The sequence below is a fragment of the Pleurodeles waltl genome, chromosome 10, assembly GCF_031143425.1.
Source record: "Pleurodeles waltl isolate 20211129_DDA chromosome 10, aPleWal1.hap1.20221129, whole genome shotgun sequence".
NCBI lineage: Eukaryota > Metazoa > Chordata > Amphibia > Caudata > Salamandridae > Pleurodeles > Pleurodeles waltl.
This window is the reverse complement of record NC_090449.1, coordinates 926,764,994-926,789,212: the sequence shown is the minus strand read 5'-3', so window position 1 is coordinate 926,789,212 and position 24,219 is coordinate 926,764,994. Positions and strand designations below refer to the sequence as shown.

Sequence of the window (24,219 nt, the reverse complement as noted above, 5' to 3'; positions counted from 1 at the left end):
AACTGCTAGGCTATGAGTTTGAATCCTACCGAGGCCGTTTCAGTCGTTCAGCCTGTCCTTGTTAATAATAATGAAGTTACTTGTAATAATACATGTTATTGTCATAATAATAAAACGAATACATATTTTTTTCTTTGAATATATTTTGTTAGGTGTAATACTCAATACATAATTTCTTTGATTTCTATAACGTGTCCTTGTTGTTCGAGGATCAATTTTTAATTTCAGAGATCTTTGAAACAAAGTTCAGTTGTATTAATACCTATAGCAAAAGTCACAATGGACTTCCATGTAGATTTTGTGGGAGACTTTATGCATATTATTATGTTACAAAATAAAATTGGAAGCAACATATGTGCTCAGTCAGCAGAATAGCAGCATAGTAGATATCCATTAATAACCATATTTAAGCAACCATGGCTAGTCGTAAGAGCTGTCTTTAGCAAGTCTTACGTCTGTTTGTATTGGTAAGACTCACATTTCGGTAGGATTTGCATTCAGAATGTTCATGTTGTGTATTATTTCTGATGAAGACACAGATTTGATGATGGGCTTAGGTCAACATTTCCTTTCTGAGAAATACAGCACTCATTTGTGACTTGGTTAATGTATCATCAGTTTGTATTGTCAGGCGTAGGCTTCAATTTAACAATATTGCATGTACATTGGGTCGTCTTAATATAACCCCCTGCTGTCTAGCTTTAAAACAAGAGTTCAGATCATAGGAACACATGGCTACAAAACAAGCAGGTTTTAGTATCCACTGAGCAAGAAATGATGCTCACAAAATCATTTGTGAACTTCTTGACTATTATAGACGTGAGGATATTGGACGTTGTTTTTCAACATGGACATTGTTTCACTGAAAACATTTCCCCAGAAATAGAATTCAAGAATGTGTCTACAAAACTAGACAATAGTGAGTTGGTGTGTGATGTAATACGGCGTGCAAAAACTCTCATGATGCTTCTTTGGGATTGCCTGATCTGCTCTTTCATGTCCTGTGCACAGCAGATGTTGGCCACTTTTTGCCTTTGGCTATAATCTGTGACCAGTTATCTGTAGGTGGCCAACCCCTGGTGTGCATGGCCTTTTTTCATTTTTTAACTATTTTATTTCATTGTTTTATTAATTTTACTATATTGTTTAGGGTTGCTTGCAAACCATAAAAGCCCTAAAAGAAACATGGGTTATTGTTGGACCTCCCACATGGTTTGCAAAATCTGTCACAAGTTTGTATCACTGACTGGGGACATGTTTCCTACAGCGAATAAATATATATATATATATATATATATATATATATATATATATATATATATATATATTTCTTTAAAATAAAAATAAAACACTGGGGATCCCTTTAGCCCCCCTTCCCCATCTGAGTCAGGGGGCAGAGGATTCGTCCACTGCCCCATTATGTCTCTTTAATTTCCATGAATCCTGTGTCCTATAAAGGCGGGCCACAACAGATATTTCTGTGTAGCAAGCAGTCAATCAGACTCTTCAGGTCCTAAGGCCCTGCATGGATGAATTGAGGAATAGCATTATCATCCAAACACATTCCTTTATTTCTTACATTTGTGTTTGTGGACCATCAAAGGGGTTAATGTTTCAGATATGTCTAACTTTAAACACCACCTAACACCATTTTTTAGAATATATTTTTTCAGTTTTTTAACAACTTGATTTATTCCATACAAGGAAAGACACTTCTCTGAATAAAGTTTATTCTCATGCTATGTTTGATGTAATCTCATTCTGCTGTTTTTTTTGTAGAGGAGAGCAAAACCCCTATGGAACGAACATTTTTGGAAAGCTTTGCGTAAATTTGTTGAACTGTGTGAACGTTAAGATAACAAAAATTGCTTTTCAATTGAAACATTTTTGCCTGAAGTCCGTGTTTAAATAATTCTTTGGGATAGGATTGAAAGAGTTAAAAAGTTATAGATCTCTGGACCTTTATTCCACAAATGGTCCACAGATACTTTTGTGAACCATCCACAGCCTAAATTAAAAAAAATAATAATCAAATCTGTTTGGATGAAGGATTTTGTTTCCACCTATCTATTTTGTTTCTGTAAATCAAGAGCCGAGTTCATAGAAATGAAGACTCTGGGCATCAGCAGAAGACACATGTTTTGAGGCTGCCATTATCGGATGCCGGACTCAGTCCCTGCTTCCCAAGGCAAAATATGAAGGAACCATTTGAGGGTGCGTAGGTAGTATCCCATGTTCAGGTGGTAGGGCTCAAAGGGCCTTAGATTAAAATGTAAAAAAGGAGTCTGTGGATCCTTTGTAGTGACTCTTGAGCATATGTGGGATCCCCTCTTGGCTTCGTGGACTTGGGACCTGAACTGTGAACACAAGAGGAAGGTCCAACATAATTCAAAGACTCTCAGAATGTTTGATAAGCTCTCAATGGAATCTTCAAACGACCCCAAAAATAAATAAAATATAAGTGGCCAGTTGCTACTTGAAGGCTGTGGATAGAGTGGTTAGCTGAGCTCCTGCAGCCAACCCCCACTTTGAATTACATTTGGCTGTGCCCAGCGGGGCTGGATGCTAGGAGTAGGGATAGATTGCCTACAGTTCATTGGTCAGTCCTTATGGCCAATTCTCGCTGCACATGACCTTCGACTGTGTGCATCAGGGTTTTGCCTACCTCACTGGGTTAGTAGTAGAGCCCGGCGTTACCTTGCAGAGTAGGGTTTGGAGTCCTGAGGCCAACTCTAACTGCACACAGCCTTTGAACATGAGCAGCTGGGTGGTGTACACTTTCATGGAAGCTGGGCATAGTATATAAAAAAACACAGAATTTCACTGAAAATGCAGTTAATGTAAAGTAGTGGTTACAGAACCTAAAACCACAGCTTAAATGCAGCAGTTATGTTAGCTCCAGAAACAAAAACGTACACTATACCCATGCAACCAATCACATGTACACCATATACAATTTGTATGACATCTTTCCTTGATGTTACAGATGCTTTTGCAAATGTCATGAATATTTGTATAGGTAAGATTACATTTCACATTGCCATGAACACTAATATTGAGATGAATATGAATGTAGTGTTATTTATTGGTTTGAGTTGTGATTGCACTGCTTTCTTCCCCTGTGGGTGGCATCATAATTGTGTACTCATATAGGAATATAAGGCTTGCTCCCTAAAAAGAAACTTCTTCAGAATGCGAGGATTTCCAATAAATCAGTAATGTTAGTAAGTGATGCTGTATAGGAATATGCTTTGAATAGTCCCAGGACAATAAAATTCTCTCAGGAGGTAAATGTTACTGAGTGCATTAAAGGAACTAAGATGTGTTATATTAAATGGTATACTTATTGGTGACTTACCCAGAAGGTGTACTCGAACAGGACAAAAATGGTCAAACTGATTATATGAATGCCTTTTACGAACTTTTTAATATGGTTGAAGAGGCTTTTAGTTGTTCAAACCCCGCCAGACAATCTTATGTTGCATACCAGGGTATCTCTCTTCATCTTAGTACCAAGGTGGAACTTGAGAAATGGACTTACACTAGGCAGTAACAAGAAATTAAGAATCTTGTACTTGCCTGAATCATTTAGAGCATGCACTAACCTCCTAAATAATCATTGCTGTGGATGTTCTGAGTATTTCTGGCTCATGTGTAATAGAATGGTTTGATTTTTTTCATGCTTACACTCGCAATGACAAGGTTACAGTACTCTGCTATAAAACAAAATCATTTAGGTTACAGGATAGACAAACACGAAATGTTACCTAATGGATAACCATAATATCGTACAGTATTGCCATTGAGGTGTTTTCTGTCACCATGTAAAGCATGAGATCAAAGGCTGAGTGGTTTGCATGAGTCTCCAGAATTCAGAGATGGCAATAGAGTTCATATTCCATGTCAACCTTTATGTATTATTTATATAACATACTTGTTTTCGGGGATTTAGCTTAAAAAAGCTGTTTTCTTCAAGGTGCTGCTAACAATCGGCAGTGATTGGAGTTAGAAATGTTAGCTTTTCTTTGCCTTTCATGGATAATTTGATGCTAAATCAATGGACAATGCTGAGCGCCCTTGGATGTATGCTATTCTGTGGCAAAAGTGTTTACTGCATAATTAGGGATTTACTGTATTTGCATAATTTGCAGTTTGCAGCGCAAAAGGGTAAAAAAAATATTGCCAGCAAATTTGCTGCATAAATTTGCCCTTTATGCCATATAATTTCCATAACCTTGACACATAATTTGGTCTTTCATAATGCATAGTTCTAGCAGTTCCGACAAAGGTAAAGCCATGGAGGGTGGTTCCTTCAGGGTGCAAGTTATAGTTACCTGAAATAATTCTAACTGTAACTGCTGAGTTTCCATGGTTTTGTATGAGTAAATTCAGAACGTAACTATACCGTCCCTGTAACCTTTTGTTCTTTTTAAGTGAATATATATATATATATATATATATATATATATATATATCCGCAACAAACAATCACATTAAAGGTGGGCTCATACTGCGGGTGCAAATGCCAGGGATTGGATTGACCAGTAACCCCATAATTATTGAGCAATAAAAATTACACTGCACTCATGAGAGGTTGTATTTATTCTTTAAAGATTTTCAGCCTTATTTCCATCAAGGACCACCAGCTCATTTAAACTAGCATCTTGTTCACGGTGGTTTGCCAGGTGGTTAGCAATACGTGAATCCCCTCCTGATTTGTTGATTTATACCATAACATATAAGAGGGCATTGCGGGAGTTGAAGTTCAGTGTTCATTTCTGTCTTCAAAAACCAAGGCAGTTCTTTGGCAATTCAAAACCTTCCCACATTCCCAAAGTCAAAATTGATGGGCATTAACAGCACAAAGATTTTAACTTAGTTCTTTCCAATTAACATTTTCACATAGTGCTGAAATTTTTGACATATGGCTATGGGAAGGTTTTAAAATACCAAAGAACTGCCTTGTTTGCTCTCACTTGGCGGGAGCATTTTCAAAATTCCAGCCACACAGTAGCAAACACAAAGGAGCTTTGAAAAATGCTCCCTCCAGCTGGGAGCAGACTTTGATCTGTTTCCTGCCTGCACTGATGTGGGCAGGAAAACCAATCAAAATATTGCTCCTGATGGGAGGGAGCAACATAAGAAGCTGCTTCCTGCGGGCAGGTGCAGTGTCAGCTCCTGTTGCATACAGGGAGGAGGCAAGGACCCTGGGGCCGTAGGGCTCACCCTGCAACCCCCAATGAATGTAGGGTGTGTGTCCTGGTTGGGAACCACAGCACCCACCTTGGGAAGGAGGGGGGCTGCAGGCCCTCCTGCATTAATTTTAAGTAGTGGCCCTGAGAAATAGGGTCCCGCAGGGCATATGAGGGCTCAGAGAGGGGGACAATATGCCCCTTCCCCTTCAATTAAAAAACAGCCCTGGGGATGGGGTGCCCAGAGCCTAAAAGGACTCAGGAGGGGGGAGTGAGGCCACCACTCTCTAATAAAACGAGGGGCCAAGGACCTAAAGAGACTTGAGGAGGGCGGTTGCTTGGCTCCTTCCCCTTTTTTTGTAAATTTTGGCTGCTGGGGTGGGCACCACAGGATCTATAATGGCTTGGGGAGGGAGGTATCATCAGTGATGTCACTTGAGATTCAATCAGTGATGTAATAAAGGATGCCATAGAACATGTCATGATTAATGTAATATGTGAGGTTATAAGCAGTGCATGCTTGGGGAGCAAGTTTTATTTAGCTCTGCTAAATATTACTGGTGAATTTCTGTTTGTTTGTTTTAGTTCAAAACGTTAATTTAGTCACTGGCATACTCACCTAACTATAACATTAATGTAACCTTTGTTTTTTTCAGTGAATAAATGTATATATATATATCTCATAGTATGTTTACTTGTGAAACGAGCGAAACGCAAATATTGATTAGCAACATTTAAAGAAAAACTCTGAAAGTGGCACTTTGAACTATAACTCCCAGAATGCCCCTGTGTTTACATAAGGCAGGTAAATGAGAACCATGTGTGCCTGCAAACTAAAACCACCTGAACAAGACGAAATGTTGAAACGCGTAGTGGTGTTTGAAGTGCTGCTCTGTGAGTAAATGGAATCTGCTAATCTTTATCTCTGGGAGTAATTCTTGTTGGCTTATGTATATATATATATATATATATATATATATATATATATATATATATATATATATATATATATATATATATATGCATATATATTTATATATGCATATATATTTATATATGCATAAATATATTTTATATACATACATATATTCTTACATATATAGATGATGTGTGTGTGATTATATATATATATATATATATATATATATATATATATATATATATATATATATATATATATATATAGGTAGTAGGCCTTTCTGTTTGGATCAACAATGATATAAAAGCGTCCAAGAGTCTTCTGACTAATACACTTGTTTTTGTAAACCACATTGTGCTCTCAGAGAGTACTTTCATGTCTTATTAGATTGAGGATTCAGGACAGGATGTGTTGAACTGGCACGATCCGCCAATCATATGGTGCAAAGGGAGCCGCAGTAGTTTTGTGGATGTGCTTATTTAACCTTTGTTTTTTTCAGTGAATTGCTATTTTCTTTTACTTTAATTAATATTGAATTACCTTACATTAATATAATCCAACCCCATTCAGCCGTACGCAGCGGGGGATTTGCTGTAGGGCCTGCCCGCACACCCCCACACTGTGCATGGCCACGTGGGGTCAGCAGCTGGGCCTGGGTTGCCAGTGTCTTTTGTTGTGGGCCACGAGGAGGGCCCAAATGCCCCCCCCTCAGTACTTGCCAGCTCCCCACCTCCAGTGTAATACGGAATTGCTTCTGCAATGAAAGCAGCAAAAAATTCAATTTTTTCATCTGTTTCTCTGCTTGCTGGAAGCAGACTGCTCTCGCTTGGTGGGAGCTCTCATTTAGTGAGAGCAAACTGCTATGTCCCGAGGGTGGGCACCTTAGGATATAGGGAGCTGGCCCTGGTGTGCGGCCATCCCCAGGGCCATTAATGGTCCCAGGAGGAGGGGCTGCGTGTCCCCCTTTCCTTTCCATTGCATGGCTGAGCCCCAGGGGATGGGGTCTCCAGATCAATCGGGGCCTGGGGATGGGGCGACGTGGCCCCTTCCTTATTTTTTTTAAATGGTCAGGCTACAGGGGATGGGTTCCCTGGGGCCTTACCCAGCTCAGGAGGTGGGCCACGCAGGTCCAATTCCCATGCTCATTTTCTTTTATTATTTTTGCTGTGGATTCACGGATCCTCCACAAAATTGTGCCAAAAAGGTTTAAAAAAAGATTTTTGACTACACTACCAGGCTTAGGGTGTCAGGGTATTCCTGCAGTACGAATCCAAGTGCTACAATCTGGGTCCCAAGATGCAGCCAATCAGTTCTAGTTTTAGGGAGATCTCTGGGATCCCGAGGACCCTCCGCATCCCCAGATATCTATATTTATTTTTCCTTTAATAACTCCAAAACTACTAAATGGATTTATACCAAATCACAAAAAGAGATCTTTGTGGACCAAGGTCTAGCTTTCTGCCACATTTGGTGTTATTCTGCTCAGCGGTTCGGGTTGTAGTTATGCTCACAATCCCTGTGAGAAATTGCATGATGAAAAAGCGTTTTGGGACTTCCCCTTTTTCTCGGCCCCTGCTTGACGAATCACCCAAAAACTTTCAAAACAGCAGCTGAAGTTAGCTGTGTGTTAGTTTTGAACATTTCTTGAAGATTTGTCAAATGCCACCAATGTTATTAGCAAAACAAAAAATGCTTTGTCTATGGGGATTGGGTCCCAACTAGAACTACCTAGTGCCGACCGCTAGTAGGGTATGCATATATATATATATATATATATATATATATATATATATATATATATATATATATATATATATATATAACCTTTGATGGACATTTTGCCATTGATAAAGGTATTGTTTGCTGAAACTAGGTAGTTATTGGTAGTAACAGATAGGACCTAGGGACATATTTAAGAGCCCCTAGCACCATTCTAATGCCAACTTAGTGTCATTTTTTATGCTAATGTGGAATTAGAAGGCCAAAAATGCAGTGCCATATTTACAAAGTGGCACAGTGCAGGCGTTAACAGGATGCTTCTATTGGTTACAATGGGCCTCTGGGTGCTTTGCAGGATTAGCGTCTCAATTTTTCACACTAATCCTGCAAATCTCTGGATGAGCATAACAAATTCGGACCAGGAACCCCACCCACGCTGTCTACCAGAGCACCTCAGTTCTTCCAGTCAGTACACTCTGTTGCTCCAGTACTGGGACCTTGGGTGCAGCTCCATTAGTGTACCTCAGTTCACACACTCCAAGCCTTTACCCGTGCCAGTGCCTGGAACCCCACACACGCTGTCTGCCAGAGCAACTCAGTTTCTGAGCTTAGATGTAAACAAGGCTGTGAATCAGGCTGTTATCTTGGTTGCATTTGGGTTTTGTGGGCTCTCTTCACCTTCTCTCAGCTGCCTGACTCTCACCCTTCCTTGGCTTGGATTTTCTTTACCAGGTGTGCCTGCTTTGTGGTCCCTAATGCTGAGAGCAAGGTAGGATCACTTGTAATTGCTTACAGCCCAGCCACCCAGGGCTTCTTACATCAGCGTCTGCAACGAAATGAGCAGTGCTACAAAATTGTTTTCATGGTCTTTGGAATAAACTTTAAGACTGCTTGACATTTCCTGCTTTCTTAGTCAGATGTGCCTGACCTTTCCTAATTAAGAAATTCAGTGGGGTTGTAAATTAACCCTCTACCCCCACTTTTGTCCCAACAAGCATACAGGAAGGTTCCCTCATCCAAAGGCCCCACCCCTATATGTAACCTGATGTCACCTAGGAAGCCTTTGTATGGCATCCCTGCTGTTTCAGCTCTGTTACCCACATGCTGCTCAGCCAGAGCACCTCCTTCCAAGCACTCAGTTGCCACTGCTGTTCCAGTGGCGGGACCTCTCACTCACCTCTTCCAGGGCTCTGCAATCCTTAGAGGCAGTGCACACTTCTGCTCTTTACTGGGATCCCACTCGCAGCTCCATCAGTGCACCTCAGTTCACACACTCCAAGCCCTCAGCTGTGCCCATGCCAGAACCACACACACTGTCTGCCAGAGCACCTCAGTTCTTACAGTCAGTACACTCTGCTTTTCCAGTACTGGGCCTTCGGGCACAGCTCCATCAGTGCACTTCAGTTCACACACTCCAAGCTCCTCAATCGTGCCCATGCCAGAACCCCACACACGCTGTCTGTCAGAGCACCTCAGTTCTTACAGTCAGTACACACTGCTGTTCCAGTACTGGGACCTCAGGCGCAGCTCCATCAATGCACCTCAGTTCACACACTTCATGCCTCTCAGCCATGCCAGGACCCCACACACGGTATCTGCCAGAGCACCCCAGTTCTTACAGTCAGTACACACTGATGTTCCAGTAGTGGGACCTTGGGTGCAGCTCCATCAGTGAACCTCAGTTCTACCCCGGCGAGCTCACTTCCTTTCCTATACTGGGACCCCGGTCACATACAGTTCCATTACAACAGCTCAATTCTAATATTCAATCCCACTGCCAAGCCAATACTGGACTCAAAAGAGCAAAACACAGCTCAGTCAGTGCACCTCAAGTCTAACATCCAACGCCACTGTTGGGAACCACCATATCTGTGCCAGAATCCATCAATTCTAACATTCAGTGCACATTTCTTCTCAGTACTAAGGCTCACACACATCCTTCAGGACTCCTCGCTTCTGTGGTTCAGAGGCAATGCCACTCGGCAACACGCCAATACTAGGTTCCACACATAGCTCCATTAACATACCTCACTTCTGACCTTGTGTGCCCGTTACTATTCCAGTACTGAAGCCCACATACAACTCTGTCAGTGCACCTCAGCCCTTACCTGCAGCACCCCATTATTCCAATACCTGCTTTGTTGCTCCTTCCTCACCCGCTGCCTTTCTGTTATTCCAGCACTGGGCCAGGACACAGCTCTTTCTATACACCCAATCCTGATTTGAAGTGCCCCAATATTGCTGTATTGGGGTTCACATACAACTCTGCTAATGCACTGCCTGCTGTTCTGCAGTTCCCCATGCTGTTCCACACTCTGACTTCTGTTTGAGGACGTGGGGAGCCAATTAAATCTATTCTTAGCTACCATCTTTATTTGGGTGGGTCTGTTCCACCTATATCACTCCTTCCTTTCCTCCACTCTGTTTACTATCATTGTTTTCATTCTCCTCCACTTTTCTCTTTCCTGCTCTTAAAATCCACACATCAATGGTTTTGCTCTTTTTTTCAACTGTTTATTTCTACACCTCTCCCTTTTTTTTAATTCCCCTCTTCCTCTTGCTACCTCCTCTTTCAAACTCGCAAAAACATGGTTATTTCTTTCTTTGCTTCGTTCCTCTCTTTTTTCTTTATCAGGCTTTCATTCTTTTAGCTCTTTCTTCCCTGCTCTGGTGTTTTTCTCATCTTTATTTGTCAATTCACATTTTACTATAAATCCCTCTTTTTCCCATCTGTGTGTGGAAGCCACAAGTTACTTGTCGGGACCCGAAGTATCACAGTGGTTTTCCCATTCTGTGTCTGTGGAAAATGTGTCAGTACATACATGCCCTGGTTCTTTCGCTGCTTGTTTCTCTCACCATCTCTCTTTTTTTCTCTAATGTTCATCTTTCTCTTTCTTTTCACACTTCTTTAATTATTTTTTCCTCTTAATCTTTGGTTCGCTAGCTTTCTTCCCTTTTTTCTTTTGTCTCACACGTTTGCTCTATTTCTTCTTAGTCGTGTTTTCATTTTCTTGTTTTTTTATTTCTTTGCGACCTCTTCTCTTTCTACCTTTTGTCTGTTGTATTCCTTTTGCTTCTCTTTTTCTGCCCCATCCGCTTTTTTTTCCTGGGGCCTAGTTATCAATGGAGCAACAGGTGCAGTGGCACTGGGGCCCCGAGTCCTACAGACCTCACTCATCTCTAATTACTGTTGTATTTTCCTGACGAAATTGCAGTCAACCATTTTCCTTTCTTACTCCAGGGCCAGGAAACCTTTACTACGCAACTTGTCCTTTCCATCTTTACTCCTGACTTCCTCTTTCCCTTCCTCTGCCAATTTGTCCCAAATTATTTTTTTGTTATGGTGTTTTGAGCATTACACTGCAATGCCAAAAGTGTATTTCTGACAAAGGTTTATATGATAATTATATAAGTTTTAAGATAGAGGAAGACTGTAAATGTAAGTGCTTTAGTTAAATGCTGGGTCACTGGAACTATATGCCTGTAAAAGATGAAATTATGAGTCAGGGTTGACCAATTTATGTGGCAAGAAAAGTCCAGGTATGAATTTACAACGCCAATAGCTATAACTCAAGAAAATACTAGACCTATTGCATTGCAAATGCTGGTTTGTTTTGCTAATAACTTTGGCGCCATTTGATGAACTTTCACAAACTTTTCCAGAACAAAACGGTGCTCACTTCAGCTGCTGTCTGGAAAGTTTTGGAGTGATCCATCAAGCGGGGGCTGAGAAAAAGGGGGGGTCCCAAAATGCGTTTGCCCTATTCATTTTTCCAAAGGGATTTGGAACAGTGAGAGCACCCAAACTACTGGACAGAATTACACCAAATTTGGCAGAAAGGTAGCTCTTGGTCCAGAAAGAGGCCTTTTTATTACTTGGTGTAAATTTGTTTAGTAGTTTTTGAGAAATAAAAAAAATCCAAATTTGTATGTATTGGGACATGAAGGATTTGCAAGCCCTCCATATCTCATGCTGAGATCTGATTGGCTGCCAACACTTCAACCAAGAAGTGTTGGCAGTCATCCTGGGACTCCGCTTCAGCCAAGTCTCAGCAAAAAAAGATGTAAAAAAACAAAAGGGGCCAGGGTAGGGACATCCTGGCCCCTTAGCTCTGGTGCTGGGTTCCCAGAGGGACTCCCCCAAAGCTAAAAAGCATTTTTGTTTAATTTTCAGTGCAATTTGTGCAGTATATTAGCAGTGCATGGTGAGGGTGCTATTTATAGTTACCTTAGGGCGGGAGTTATAGTTGGTGAATTTCTACGGTTTGGTACGTTTAAATTGTGAGCCTAACTATAACATCCCTGTAACCTTCAGTTTTTTAAGTGAAAATATATATAGATATCATATAATTTGGTGCCGTTTTCATTTCTGAAAAACTTTCGGAAATTGTGCTGATCATGCTAACTAAGCAAACCTGCATTCCCCAATATATGTCACAAATATGTCAGTCACATACTGAGTTTCTGTGTTTATTAATGTTGCAAATGCCTTAGCCAGAGGTAATTACTAGAGAAAAGGGGGTAATGTGGAATGATTCTGCTCCGAGAATTCTTTTGTGAATACTGCATAATGCCATTATTGATTGAGAGCAAGAAAGGTTTAGACGAAAATGTGCGAGGAAATGCCTTCATTTTAAAAATATGTCAAACATAGGAAGATTATGCAAATAGTTCAAGTCCCTGAAAGCTCAGCTATAAATAGCAGCCCTCTCAGGAAACAGTAAAGCACACGTGAAATCTAGTTTCAGGAAGTGAAGCTAGAATTCTGTTTAATACCCACCCTTTTTGCTTCATTTCATGGGGACAGAGTAGCCGAACAAGTAGAATTTGTGAATGCGGTTTCACGCGCTGCTGTCATGCGCTCTGTTGGCATTTGCGGTCAAAGCTGATGTAATGAGTGCCCCAACCATCACGCAGCAGGTTAGGTTGTGTCTGCGTCCTACGTGGGATAATGCCCTAGTTAGTGTCAATAGCTCTTGATAAAACGTACAACATGCAGTTGTAAGTGAAGAAGAACACACTCCAATTGTAGAATTTATTTTCCATAAAATATTATGGTGCCTAGCCATATCGCTGTCATTCGCACACCATTGTCTTAGCCATCCACACATTGAGAGGTTGATCTAGAGTCCATTAATAGTTGTGACTTCTGCACTTGTGGTACCCTGATTCCCCCTCCAACCATTCCACACCCACACCTCTGCTCAAACAATAACTTGTTCTTCATGAAGACAGGCCTACAGATTCTCTAGTTGACAGCTTAAAAAGTGAACATCATCCGTGGTGTCCATAGACAACAAGACAAGCTGACCCAGTTATGTTTAATGGTATCATTACTGACATCGGATGACATTCTTAAATGGTTTGTTAACTGCTATACTGCTTTCACACGAAATAATTAAACACAGCCATATAACACAAGCCCTATGACCAATCTTCAACAAAAATCAGATAGACAATAGGATGAGCAGTGAGTTATCAATATTACTGTAATAGAGGGTTAAATTTATACTCCCTCTCACCACAACAGATCTACTTGCACCGCCCTACCCCAGCACCTTCAAAGGCACCATTATTTTTCCTGTTTCATACAGGTACACTAAGCACCATTGCTTAGTTTGTAAACAAAAATGTGCCGTTGCCCAAAGCTCTCCCCGAAACATGCAGCTGCTGCAATTAAATGTGAGAGCAAAGAATACTGAGGCAGCGTAATCCTGAAGCCATCTCGGGCCTCTTCGGTCCATTTACAGCCACTCCCTGCCAGTTCTGCTCTCTCTTACAGCTTTCTGCTTTCTACCATTGTGACGCTTTTTCGTTTTTCTCTTCCTCTATCTTTCCCATATGTGTCTTTTGCTCGCACTAAATGCTTGAGGCAGAAAAAATAAATGCCGGTGCTCTGCACTGGAAACAATAAGCACAAATGAAGCACTGCTAAGCACACCACCAGAAGATGCCTGTGTACCCATTGCCACTCTGACTTTGAACAGAAAGCCTTCCTCGCCTCATGCCTCTCTTCTGTTTTTTACCATTATGAGCACTGCTGGCTAGATTGAATCAAGGGATTTACATACAGTGGTGAGGGAAAAAGCTGCTGGTGCACTTTGCGCTGAGATTTTTCTGCAAGTTGGGTCTTGTATCTTAGATTTCCTTATATGACTCAAAATCACAAGAGAGCAAAGGTATTTGTAATTAATAGAGATTCTGCCCAGTGTATCAGAAAAAAACAGCTGACAGATGTTTCGCCAGTGCTATAAGCCGATAAGTGCTTTCAAGTTATTTGTAGTTCATTATAATATTAAGGAAATTTTGTTTGAAATTTAATTATAAGCATAATTCAAATGGAAGGTTATTTTTTTCTTCCTGTGGTATCAGTCACGATTCACATCCATATTAATTTCTGGTGTTTGTCATCAATTTGATCACTTGTTTGGAAGGGTCTACACAGAGGGGAAGCATTGCACTTTCACAACCACTAATATGGCCTACTTTAGGTGTCCGATAGCTGTTCAACGTAAATCCCCATTGCATGTCGGAAGTAGGAAGTTCTTGAGGTGGTATTGGAATTAGCAGCCCATTCCGTCGAATGTCATTTTATGGGAGGCTACCTCAAAAAAAGGATTTTTTTGTAGATTATGAATGAATATGCTAGACCTCCTGGAAATTATTCAGATCCATCAAGCACAAGACACTCAAAAATGATTGCTTGATAAGAGGTAGAGAGACGAATAAAAGCAAGAAACCTGTGCTGTCTTCATGCTATACATATTTACTATCCACTGCAACTAATAGCTCCAAAGCTGCATATTAGACCGTGTTGTTAATGTCCATTTTACTAGCCCTTTGTTTTTCTGATTGTCAACAGGTAAAAACCCATCCCTTTTGGAACATCTGTGCTGTTTCAAGGACGTGGCTTATCTCATGCCGTGTAACAACTGGAACCCAACATTGAGAGCCAAACCAAATTGCACATAATCATGCCGATTACAGAAATAGAGTTCTTGAAGAATTCCTTTGACTGAACTATTCACATTAACCCCTTTAATGCAGGCATCGGCCACTGGCCGATGCCCGCACTACCTCCCTGGTGCGGGTCACAACAAGTGGCCGACACCGACGAGGGGGTTTGAACATCCTCAGGTGTGTCCCACCCAATGGTTTTATTTTTTTAGCCCTGGGAGACACGGAAGAGCTTCCGTGTCTCCCTCCGCCCCCCACCCACCCCTTTGTGACGTCAGACGTCACATTGTTGTTTTCCCCATCAGAGCAGGAAGCGGCCGTAGGGCTGCTTTCTGCTCCGATGGGGAAAACAGCCCCAAACGGCCTTCCCCACGTTCGGGAAGGCCTCGTATGAAAGGGGAGCCTCTCCCCTTTCATACGAGGCCTTCCTGAACATGTTTCCTGGCCCCCGATGGCAGCACAGCTGAGATCGGGAGCCAGGAAACGCCACTAGACACCAGGGATTTCACTTGGGGGGGTCGGCCTCCCTAGGAAAACGCCCCCCCCCCCGGGGGGCCATATTTTTTAATTTTATTGTCCCCAGGGGCAAATTAAAAATAAAAAAAAAAGACATTGACAGGGGGTCGCCCGTAGGCAGGGCGACCCCCTGTTGGGCCATATTTTTCAATTTTGATGTTGGGGCCCCCTGGGGGGGGCGCGATCGCGTCACCCCCAGGGGCTAATTTAAAAAAAAAAAAAAATTGACAGGGGTCGCCCAGAGGCAGGGCGACCCCCTGTGGGGGCAACTTTGTTTTAGTAGTTGTAGGTTTCCATGGGGGCCATTTTGGCCCCAAGGAAACCCTACAACTACCAAAAAAAAAATACAGATATATATTTGTCAGTGCATGTGTGGTTTCCCTGGGGGCTGCAATCGGCCCCCAGGAAAACCAGATCCACTTATAAAAGTGATCTATATATATATCTTAAATATAAATATATATATATATATATATATATATATATATATATTTGCCACCAGTTGTCTTGCAGTTGCAGCTTGCGTCTTCAAAGCACTGCACATACTTCAACTGACGCATTTCAACTGTATCTTTTAGGCAGCAATAAATAAGTCAAGTAAGTCCTGTGATTATGTTTCTGCTACAAAAGGATCAGACTTTTGTCTAATGGCAGTTTTAGTGCCATAAAGAAGCGCAGAAGGTTTATATGACTACTGCAAAGAGCAAATCTGTATTTTAAGTAAATAGCTGAGTACGTTAGTAAAGTCAGCCACTACCTGCGCTATAATATAAATTAACTGTATGTGCGGGGTAGCTATGGAGAGATGAAGAGCACGTTTGCTGGGTGGTAATGAGGGAATCCGAAGAGGAGGGAGTGGGAGCATCAATAATGATTGTTGGACTGGGCGCAGGAGGTGCTAAAGACTGTGACGAATGGTGTGTGACAAGGTGTTTGAGTGTCTTGAAAGAACGTGCTGATTGAGGGAAGAAGCGCAGGTAAGGTGGCCTCTACTGTTGCACGTATCACACACACACACCAGCAATTTTGTGACTGTCTATTTAGGCTAGTGTTTTAGAGCAACAGTTTAGCCAATAGCAGAGATGGCATCTTGATGGATGACTGCTGCTGACATCCCTCTGGCTATAGAAGACAGCTCTGACAAAGGATCAGAGACTGAGACAGCAGATACTGAGACAGCATCTGAGGGACAGGACAATGGCGCAGACTCTGGGAGTGATTTTTCAGTTGGAGGAGTCCCATTGGATAACTCCTTCCAGTAAATTGTGAGGGAGATGATGAGGGCAGTCCTGTTGTCCATTCGCAAGCACAGTCTGTGCAACAGGGCAATAGTGGGTTAGCCCAACTCAGAGAGCAGGTGAATATGGGGGCAAGCACAGAGAGGGTGCTCTCTTGGGAGCTCCCCAATTTAGTTCAGTCCCGAATTCCACTGCCCAAATTGTGTTGTGGAGACATCAAAATTATCTATCACAAAACAAACTGGTTTTGTAAGGCAGGCAGCTGTGTTTTTGGTCCTGGGTTCGGCGGCTACATAGGGAAACATTCTAAACCCAAACATTTCTGCAAATTAGACATCCGGGGGAGTCCACAGAGGTGTGACTTGTGTGGATTCCCCAAAGTTTTCTTACCCAGAATACCCTGCAAAGTTGAAATGTTGAATAAAAACTCTATTTTTCTTGCATTTCTGTCACACAAACTACAGGAATATACTGCGATCCACAAAATTCCTACCACCCAGTGATTCCTCACCTGTCCTGATAAACACACTACCCCACCTGAGTGCCTATACCTAGTGCCTGCGTAAGGAATGTATCACCCCAGGGTCAACAGTTGCCTCATGTAAGTACCAACATTGACCCTTGTGTGATCTATTCCTGTCGCGGGCACTAGGCCTACCCACACAAGTGAGGTACCATTTTTATCGGGAGACTTGGGGGAATGCTGGGTGGAAGGACATTTGTGGCTCCTCTCAGATTCCAGAACTTTCTGTCACCGAAATGTGAGGAAAAAGTGTTTTTTTGGCCACATTTTGAGGTTTGCAAAGGATTTTGGGTAACAGAACCTGATCACAGCCCCACAAGTCACCCCATCCTGGATTCCTCTAGGTGTCTAGTTTTCAAAACTATGCAGGTTTGCTAGGATTCCCTAGGTGCCTGCTGAGCTAGAGGCCAAAATCCACAGGTAGGCACTTTGCAAAAAACAGCTCTGTTTTCTCTGTCAAAATGTGATGTGTCCATGTTGTGCTTTGGGGCATTTCCTGTCGCGGGCACTAGGCCTACCCCTACAAGTGAGGTATAATTTTTATCGGGAGACTTGGGGCAACGCTGGGTGGAAGGAAATTTGTGGCTCCTCTCAGATTCCAGAACTTTCTGTCACCGAAACGTGAGGAAAAAGTGTTTTTTGGCCACATTTTGAGGTTTGCAAAGGATTCTGGGTAACAGAACCTGATCAGAGCCCCACAAGTCACCCCATCCTGGATTCCTCTAGGTGTCTAGTTTTCAAAACTATGCAGGTTTGCTAGGATTCCCTAGGTGCCTGCTGAGCTAGAGGCCAAAATCCACAGCTAGGCACTTTGCAAAAAACAGCTCTGTTTTCTCTGTCAAAATGTGATGTGTCCATGTTGTGTTTTGGGGCATTTCCTGTTGCGGGCACTAGGCCTACCCCTACAAGTGAGGTACCTAGGGATCTTGATGAACCTACAAGCCATATATATCCCTGCAACCAGAAGAGTCCAGCACACGTAACGGTATATTGCTTTAAAAAATCTGACATTGGAGGAAGAAGTTACAGAGTAAAACGCTGAGAAAAATGGCTGTTTCTTTCAGCTCAATTTCAATATTATTTTTTTCCAGCTGTTATTTTCTGTAGGAAAACCTTGTAGGATCTACACAAATTACCCCTTGCTGAATTCAGAATTTTGTCTACTTTTCAGAAATGCTTAGCTGTCTGGGATCCTGTATTGGTTTCACACCCATTCCTGTCACTAACTGGAAGGAGGCTGAAAGCACCAAAAATAGTAAAAATGGGGTATGTCCCACCCAGTAAAATGCCAAAATTGTGTTGAAAAATGTGGTTTTCTGATTCAGGTCTGCCTGTTCCTGAAAGCTGGGAAGATGGTGATTTTAGCAGCACAAACCTGTTGTTGATGCCATTTTCATGGGAAAAAAACACAAGCCTTCTTTGGCAGCCCTTTTTTTTGAAAAAAACAAAATTTTATGTGTATCTTGGCTAATTTCTTGGTCTCCTCCAGGGGATCCCAGAAACTCCGGGTACCATTAGAATCCCTAGGATGTTGGAAAAAAAGGACGCAAATTTGGCGTGAATAGCTTATGTGGACAAAACGTTATGAAGGCCTAAGCGCAAACTACCCCAAATAGCCAAAAAAGGGCTTAGCACTGGGGGGGGAAGGCCCATCAGCTAAGAGGTTAAGCTGTCATAACTAAATAATTTCAGACAAAGCTGACTTTTTCCATGCCTTTCAATGCTCTTAAGTAAATGAAAAGGATGCAGCATTTTATTAATTTCTCAAATAAATTCACATTGCTACTACTAACTAGACCCACAATTTAGAAAGCTGTACTCATATTCGAAGGCATAAGGTGTGGTTGTTCTAAAGGAGGAATTGATTATTGTGATTGGGAAGAAATTTCACAATGGAGCTTCTGTACTGGATGGATCACAACTGCAAGTCTATGTCTGCACAAAGAAGGAAGAGGCCAAGTAATCATTGCTCAAGTAATCATTGATGGCTGCGACCTGCAAAAACCCAATTGCATAACATAGCACATGAGAGGCATATGGGGTCATACCAACAAAAAATTGGCATAGGGCAGCCTGCAAGTATTTTTGCTGCACTGACCTACTCCATTTTGAAAGGGCAGAAATGCACCATATTTATGAGATACAGTGGATTTCTGTCCTTTCCCCCCCTGTGCTGGCACACATTTTGCTGCCTAGCGCCAAAGCAGGCATGCCAGCGCAGACACCCTTGCACAGTGATGCAAGGGTGCCTGCATTGCATTCAGTTCTGTTCTTGTTCAGTAAGGGGCACTTCCTGCACAAAAACAGTCCATGGAGGCGTTTTCCTCTTTCTGTGTGTGCTGCAGATTGCAGCGCACGTAGAAAGAGGAAAAAACGAGGAGAAATAAAGATATTGCTCCTCGTTTCGCCTGCCCTGGGGAGGTGTAAGATTTTGATGCATTGCCTTGTAGATCTGGGAATGCATCAAAACCCATGCATGTTGCATGGGAAAACCCACTGCAATGCCCATGGAACTCCCCCGATGCAGTGTAAGGCAATGTGCGCTGCGTTGCCTTACACCATGTCTACGAGGCCATGAGCAGCCCCATAAAGTCGCTTTGCGTGGCCTCCTAGATATGGCCCTGCACTATGCTTCGCAAGAGTAGCAAAAAACATAACGCACTGGGGGGGGCAAGGGGCCTGTAAATAAGCCGCATAATTTGTAGTAGCATGTAATTGTTGCTGGTAGAGTCAAGACGGGTGCAAAGGCAAGGCGTTACTAGTAGAACGCCTATCGGGATGCTGGCAATGCAGGTGCCAAATTGCTCATCAAAATGGCAATAATAGGCCCGTTGCCAGGGGAGAGGTAGGCGAAATGTCACTTTAGGCTTGAAAAATCCACACCTCTGGCCTACGTGGACCTTGGCAGAGAGTGGCACGCTCAAGGGTCCCTGATCAGGGCACAGTAACAGAACTGTTGTTTCATTGTTCCCAAAAAGCACCTGTCTGCTTGGACGAGCTACTGTAGCTTAGCCCAGAGCCCTCTATGCATCCATCCCATCTCCGCTTCAGCTGCTATTAGTTTTGGTGGTGAGGCTTATTATCCTTGTCACAGGTGACGTGAGAAAATCCGCCGGCAGTTTTAAAAAATAAGGGGCCTTTGTCGCTCACAGCGCAATTAATCCTAAAAATAGATAGGTGTGTGCGGTGTGACTGGGGACGCGCCATTGTCCACACACGTGTGACTCATGGGCCGGGGCCGAGAGTCATCCTGCACAGAGCTGTCGGCCCGCTGATTGCCATCTCTCGCCCCCGCTCTGGGTTTGATGAAATATTTATGCCTTTGCTCTGCTCTCAGCAAGTGCTATTGATTTCTTGTGTAAACGCTGCTATATTTAGTCTAGACAAGTGGAATGTGGACTGCTGCTGCTGAATAAATTGGCTCTGAAGCCCGCTTTCTAGGCTGCTTCGTGCGCAGGGTCGTCTTCTGTAGTTGTGTGGTGAAGGAAGGGGGATTTCTTCTCTTTTCAAGAGTACATTTTTTAAAGAAAAGTTTGGCACCATAATTATACTTCCTACTGTATGTTAAAATAAAGCCCTTTTCCTATTGATATTGTCAGTTATCGAAAAGATCTAAAATTACCTAAAATATCATATTTTAAATAGCTGGATCTACGTTTATTATTATTATTATTATGAATATTATTATTATTATTTCTATGGTGTGCACACTGTAAAGCTGCTTAGTCAATGCTGTTACAGCACAAAATAACAATGCCGGTCTACCATTTTATATCTCCATATTATAGAGTAACAGAGGTTTTTTTAAATTAATTCTAAGATTTTTGTGCTGAAACCCCATGGCGAGGGGGTATGTGTGTATCTATCTATTCACTTAAAAAAAACAAAAGTTAAAGGTCCGTTATCGTTAGGAAATAGAATTTAATAAAACCTTAGAAATTCACTGAAAAAAAACAAACATTATAGAGACGTTATAGGCTCTGAACTTACTTGTACAGGGGAGTTGGTGGCCCCTGGGTGCAGCGGGTGGGTGGAGTGCAGCCCCCTGCATGGGATTTAGCAAATACCCCAGGGATGTGGTAGTCCCCAGAGCTGTGCGGGAGTCAGGAGACTCCTACAAAAAAAAAAAATGACCCCAGCACCTGGCCCACCTGGAGGGTATTAAATAACAAGTGCAGGTGCCCGCACTTGTTTTTTTATTTTTATTTTGCCACAAATTTGCAACATTGTCACAATTTGGCTGTAAACATTTTAATAAAATGCTTTTTAGCTCCGGGAGGGTCCCCTCTGGGACCCCACCACCAGAGCTAAGGGTCACCCAACCCTGGCCCTTTTTAATTTTTTGCATTTTTTGGGGGTGCCGTCACTTCCTGATTTGAAGTGTCGGCAGCCAAAAAGAGCTGTGCATTCCCCTGCACGAGCTCATCATTATTCGCGAAGTTGTTGCGGCCAGAGATATCTAAATTTATATTCCCTTTGATATCTCCAAAACTGCTGATTGGATTTACACCAATTTTGGTATAATTCGATCCAGCGGTTTGAGTGTAGTAGTGTCTATAGTTCCTATGGGAATTAATATGGGAAACTCAACTTTTTTTACCCTTCTTTTTCTCGGCTCCCGCTTGACGGATCACCCCCAACCTTACCATGTATAGCATGAATCACCGGGGCACTTTTTTTTGGGAACAATTTGTGAAGATTCGTCAAACAGTGCCACAGATATAGGCAAGTCAAAAAACATTTTTTCTATGTAAACATGGTCCCAACTATACCTACCTAGTGGCGACTATATATATATATATATAGATATATATATATATATAGTGATCACCACGCCTGGTAGGACCAGCTGAATGATATAGCTTCAGATTTATGACCTAAGATCATCCTGCCTATACTATTGCTTTTGATTTCCAGGGAGAGACGATGCTGTGCCCTGAGAAGCAGTAATCATGCAAAAAGGTGCAGTTACATTATCTCTGATCCACTGGTGTAAACTGTTGATTTTGACATTTTACTCACTACATTGCTTTATTCACATGGCACATATTTTTTTCATGTGGAGAAATCTCTTCCATACACTCAATGACTAATACTGAGTGATTCTTGTCTTTTCCACCCTTTTTGCATCCATCACTCCTTTTCGAAAGTAAATTAGGAATTCAAATAAAATGGGAAAAGTCATCAGAATGTTTGTGATTCTTCACAAAGACAGGGCTTTGTGAGTTTTTCCAACATTTTTAAAGGCCATTCCCAGCCCTTTGCCAAACTGATGCTACTCAGAATAGGAAGGGCGAGATATGCATTCAAATTTGGAATCATCTTGAAAAGAAGAAGAGAAAGCGTTCTTTTGTATTCTATGCATCTTGATTTTAGAAACAGGAGCAGAACATCATAGGCTGCAAAAGACAATGAGCACCCTGGATTTATTTCTGTATTCAGAAGTGCTAGACACTGATGGTGTTACTCTTTGTCGTAGCTAGAGAACAACAGCTAAGCTCTTATTACAAATATAAATGGTACTGCGCATACAAAATGTCTGAGCTCATGGATGGGTAGAATTTTACGTCTCCCACTGACTCTGCAAGGAGATTCAATGAGCTGGAATGAGTTCATAGGATGCATTCCTTATGTGATGTTTTGCACATCCTCATCTTTTTTACTACACTCTTCCACTTGTATCCAGACCTTACATACTTAAACCTTCCTACTGAAGAGGTAACTTCATGACCAGACTCAATTTGTTCCATTGATTCAGCTTCCATTTACTAACCCCCCCCCAACTGAGCATTACAAATGGCTCGTTTCTGAGGCATATCACAAGCTTTCTCCTGGGTTTCCTTTGACTATCCAAGCCATTTCTACACACTCACACTCTGCCCACATGCTACCGTCCCAGAGTGAATTTCCTTGAGTGTTTACAGTCCCCAGTTGCAGGATCCCAATTATCATTGTACACATGTCCTAGATGGAGCCTGTTGCGCCCTTCACGCTGCTTTGCTGCTTTGTCACTCTTTTGATCATGAAATTCATCAGATGATTAGCATTTTTTTCATATTTTGCTATTTGCAGACATGAGGTTTCATTAACAATTGTTTTTGTATGTCTGTATCAAACATAAATAATGTGTAATATGATGCTTTATTGCAGTGGAAGTGAAGTCAGAGGTTCCGATGGGATTGGAGCCTGTAACGCCACTAGATTTACGAACAGATCTCAGGATGATGATGCCTATGGTGGACCCTGTCCTGCGGGAGAAGCAGCTTCAGCAGGAACTCCTCCTAATCCAACAGCAGCAGCAGATCCAGAAGCAGTTACTGATTGCAGAATTTCAGAAACAACATGAAAACCTCACCCGGCAGCACGAGGCCCAACTCCAAGAACATCTAAAGGTATTGAGCATTTGATCACTTTTCATATTATGGTCCATGCCAATTCTCCACACTCAGTTATGCAGGCTGACTACAACAGAGGAATCGCGCTTATGAAATCAGTCGCCAACAAGCGTTTGTGAATGTGTGATGGTGTGGGTTATTCTTTTCTATTTTTTTATTATGAGGTTTTTAAACACGGATACAGAATTTTACCTGTTTGTAGATTCATCAAAAGCATAGATGAAAAATTCGCTTCTCTCTTCCGAGCTAGGAATAAAATGCATCTCAACTATAAGATCTCGACTATTGGGGCTCAGTAACCATTGGTGGTAAGGTATCCTAGGAAGGATACCATCCTGGTCTGTTTTGAGTATTACTTGATTCAGGTTTGCAAAGCCTTTTCCATTGACACATTCCACATTCTTTCAGACGGTGCATAACATCCACTGACGAGGCCTCAGAATCAGGAGCCACCTCAATAAAGGGTTGCTAGTCCTGTACACTCAGTAACACCTGCCCTGTTTACCTGGCTTCTCAGAGTGAGGGCCTACCTTTTTACTGGAGGCTTTTCCTTGCTATTTGATGTTCCATGTACTTTATTCCAAGGAGCAATTTAGCACTTTATCGCCAAATGGGGACCTTAAATACCAGGTTCTGTATGCAAAACAGTAATGTGTGGGGGAGGGCTGCGTTGAGTTGTAACCTGATTAAATACAATGACACTCTTTTGACATCCTACATATTTAAACATTGTACTATTACAATTAGAATTTGGATTGGA

The 24,219-nt window shown here is 42.0% G+C and overlaps 1 protein-coding gene across 6 annotated transcripts in view; it reads left to right on the top strand.

Moving 5' to 3' along the window:
* The window catches only part of LOC138262030 (histone deacetylase 9-like), a 285,528-nt gene that overhangs the window by 93,351 nt on the left and 167,958 nt on the right, over window positions 1-24,219 (top strand). For all 6 annotated transcript variants that reach the window (XM_069211699.1, XM_069211696.1, XM_069211697.1 and 3 more), the window contains exon 2: window positions 23,215-23,456. In XM_069211699.1, coding sequence (XP_069067800.1) covers window positions 23,215-23,456 — 242 coding nt within the window. The remainder of the gene's footprint in view (window positions 1-23,214; window positions 23,457-24,219) is intronic.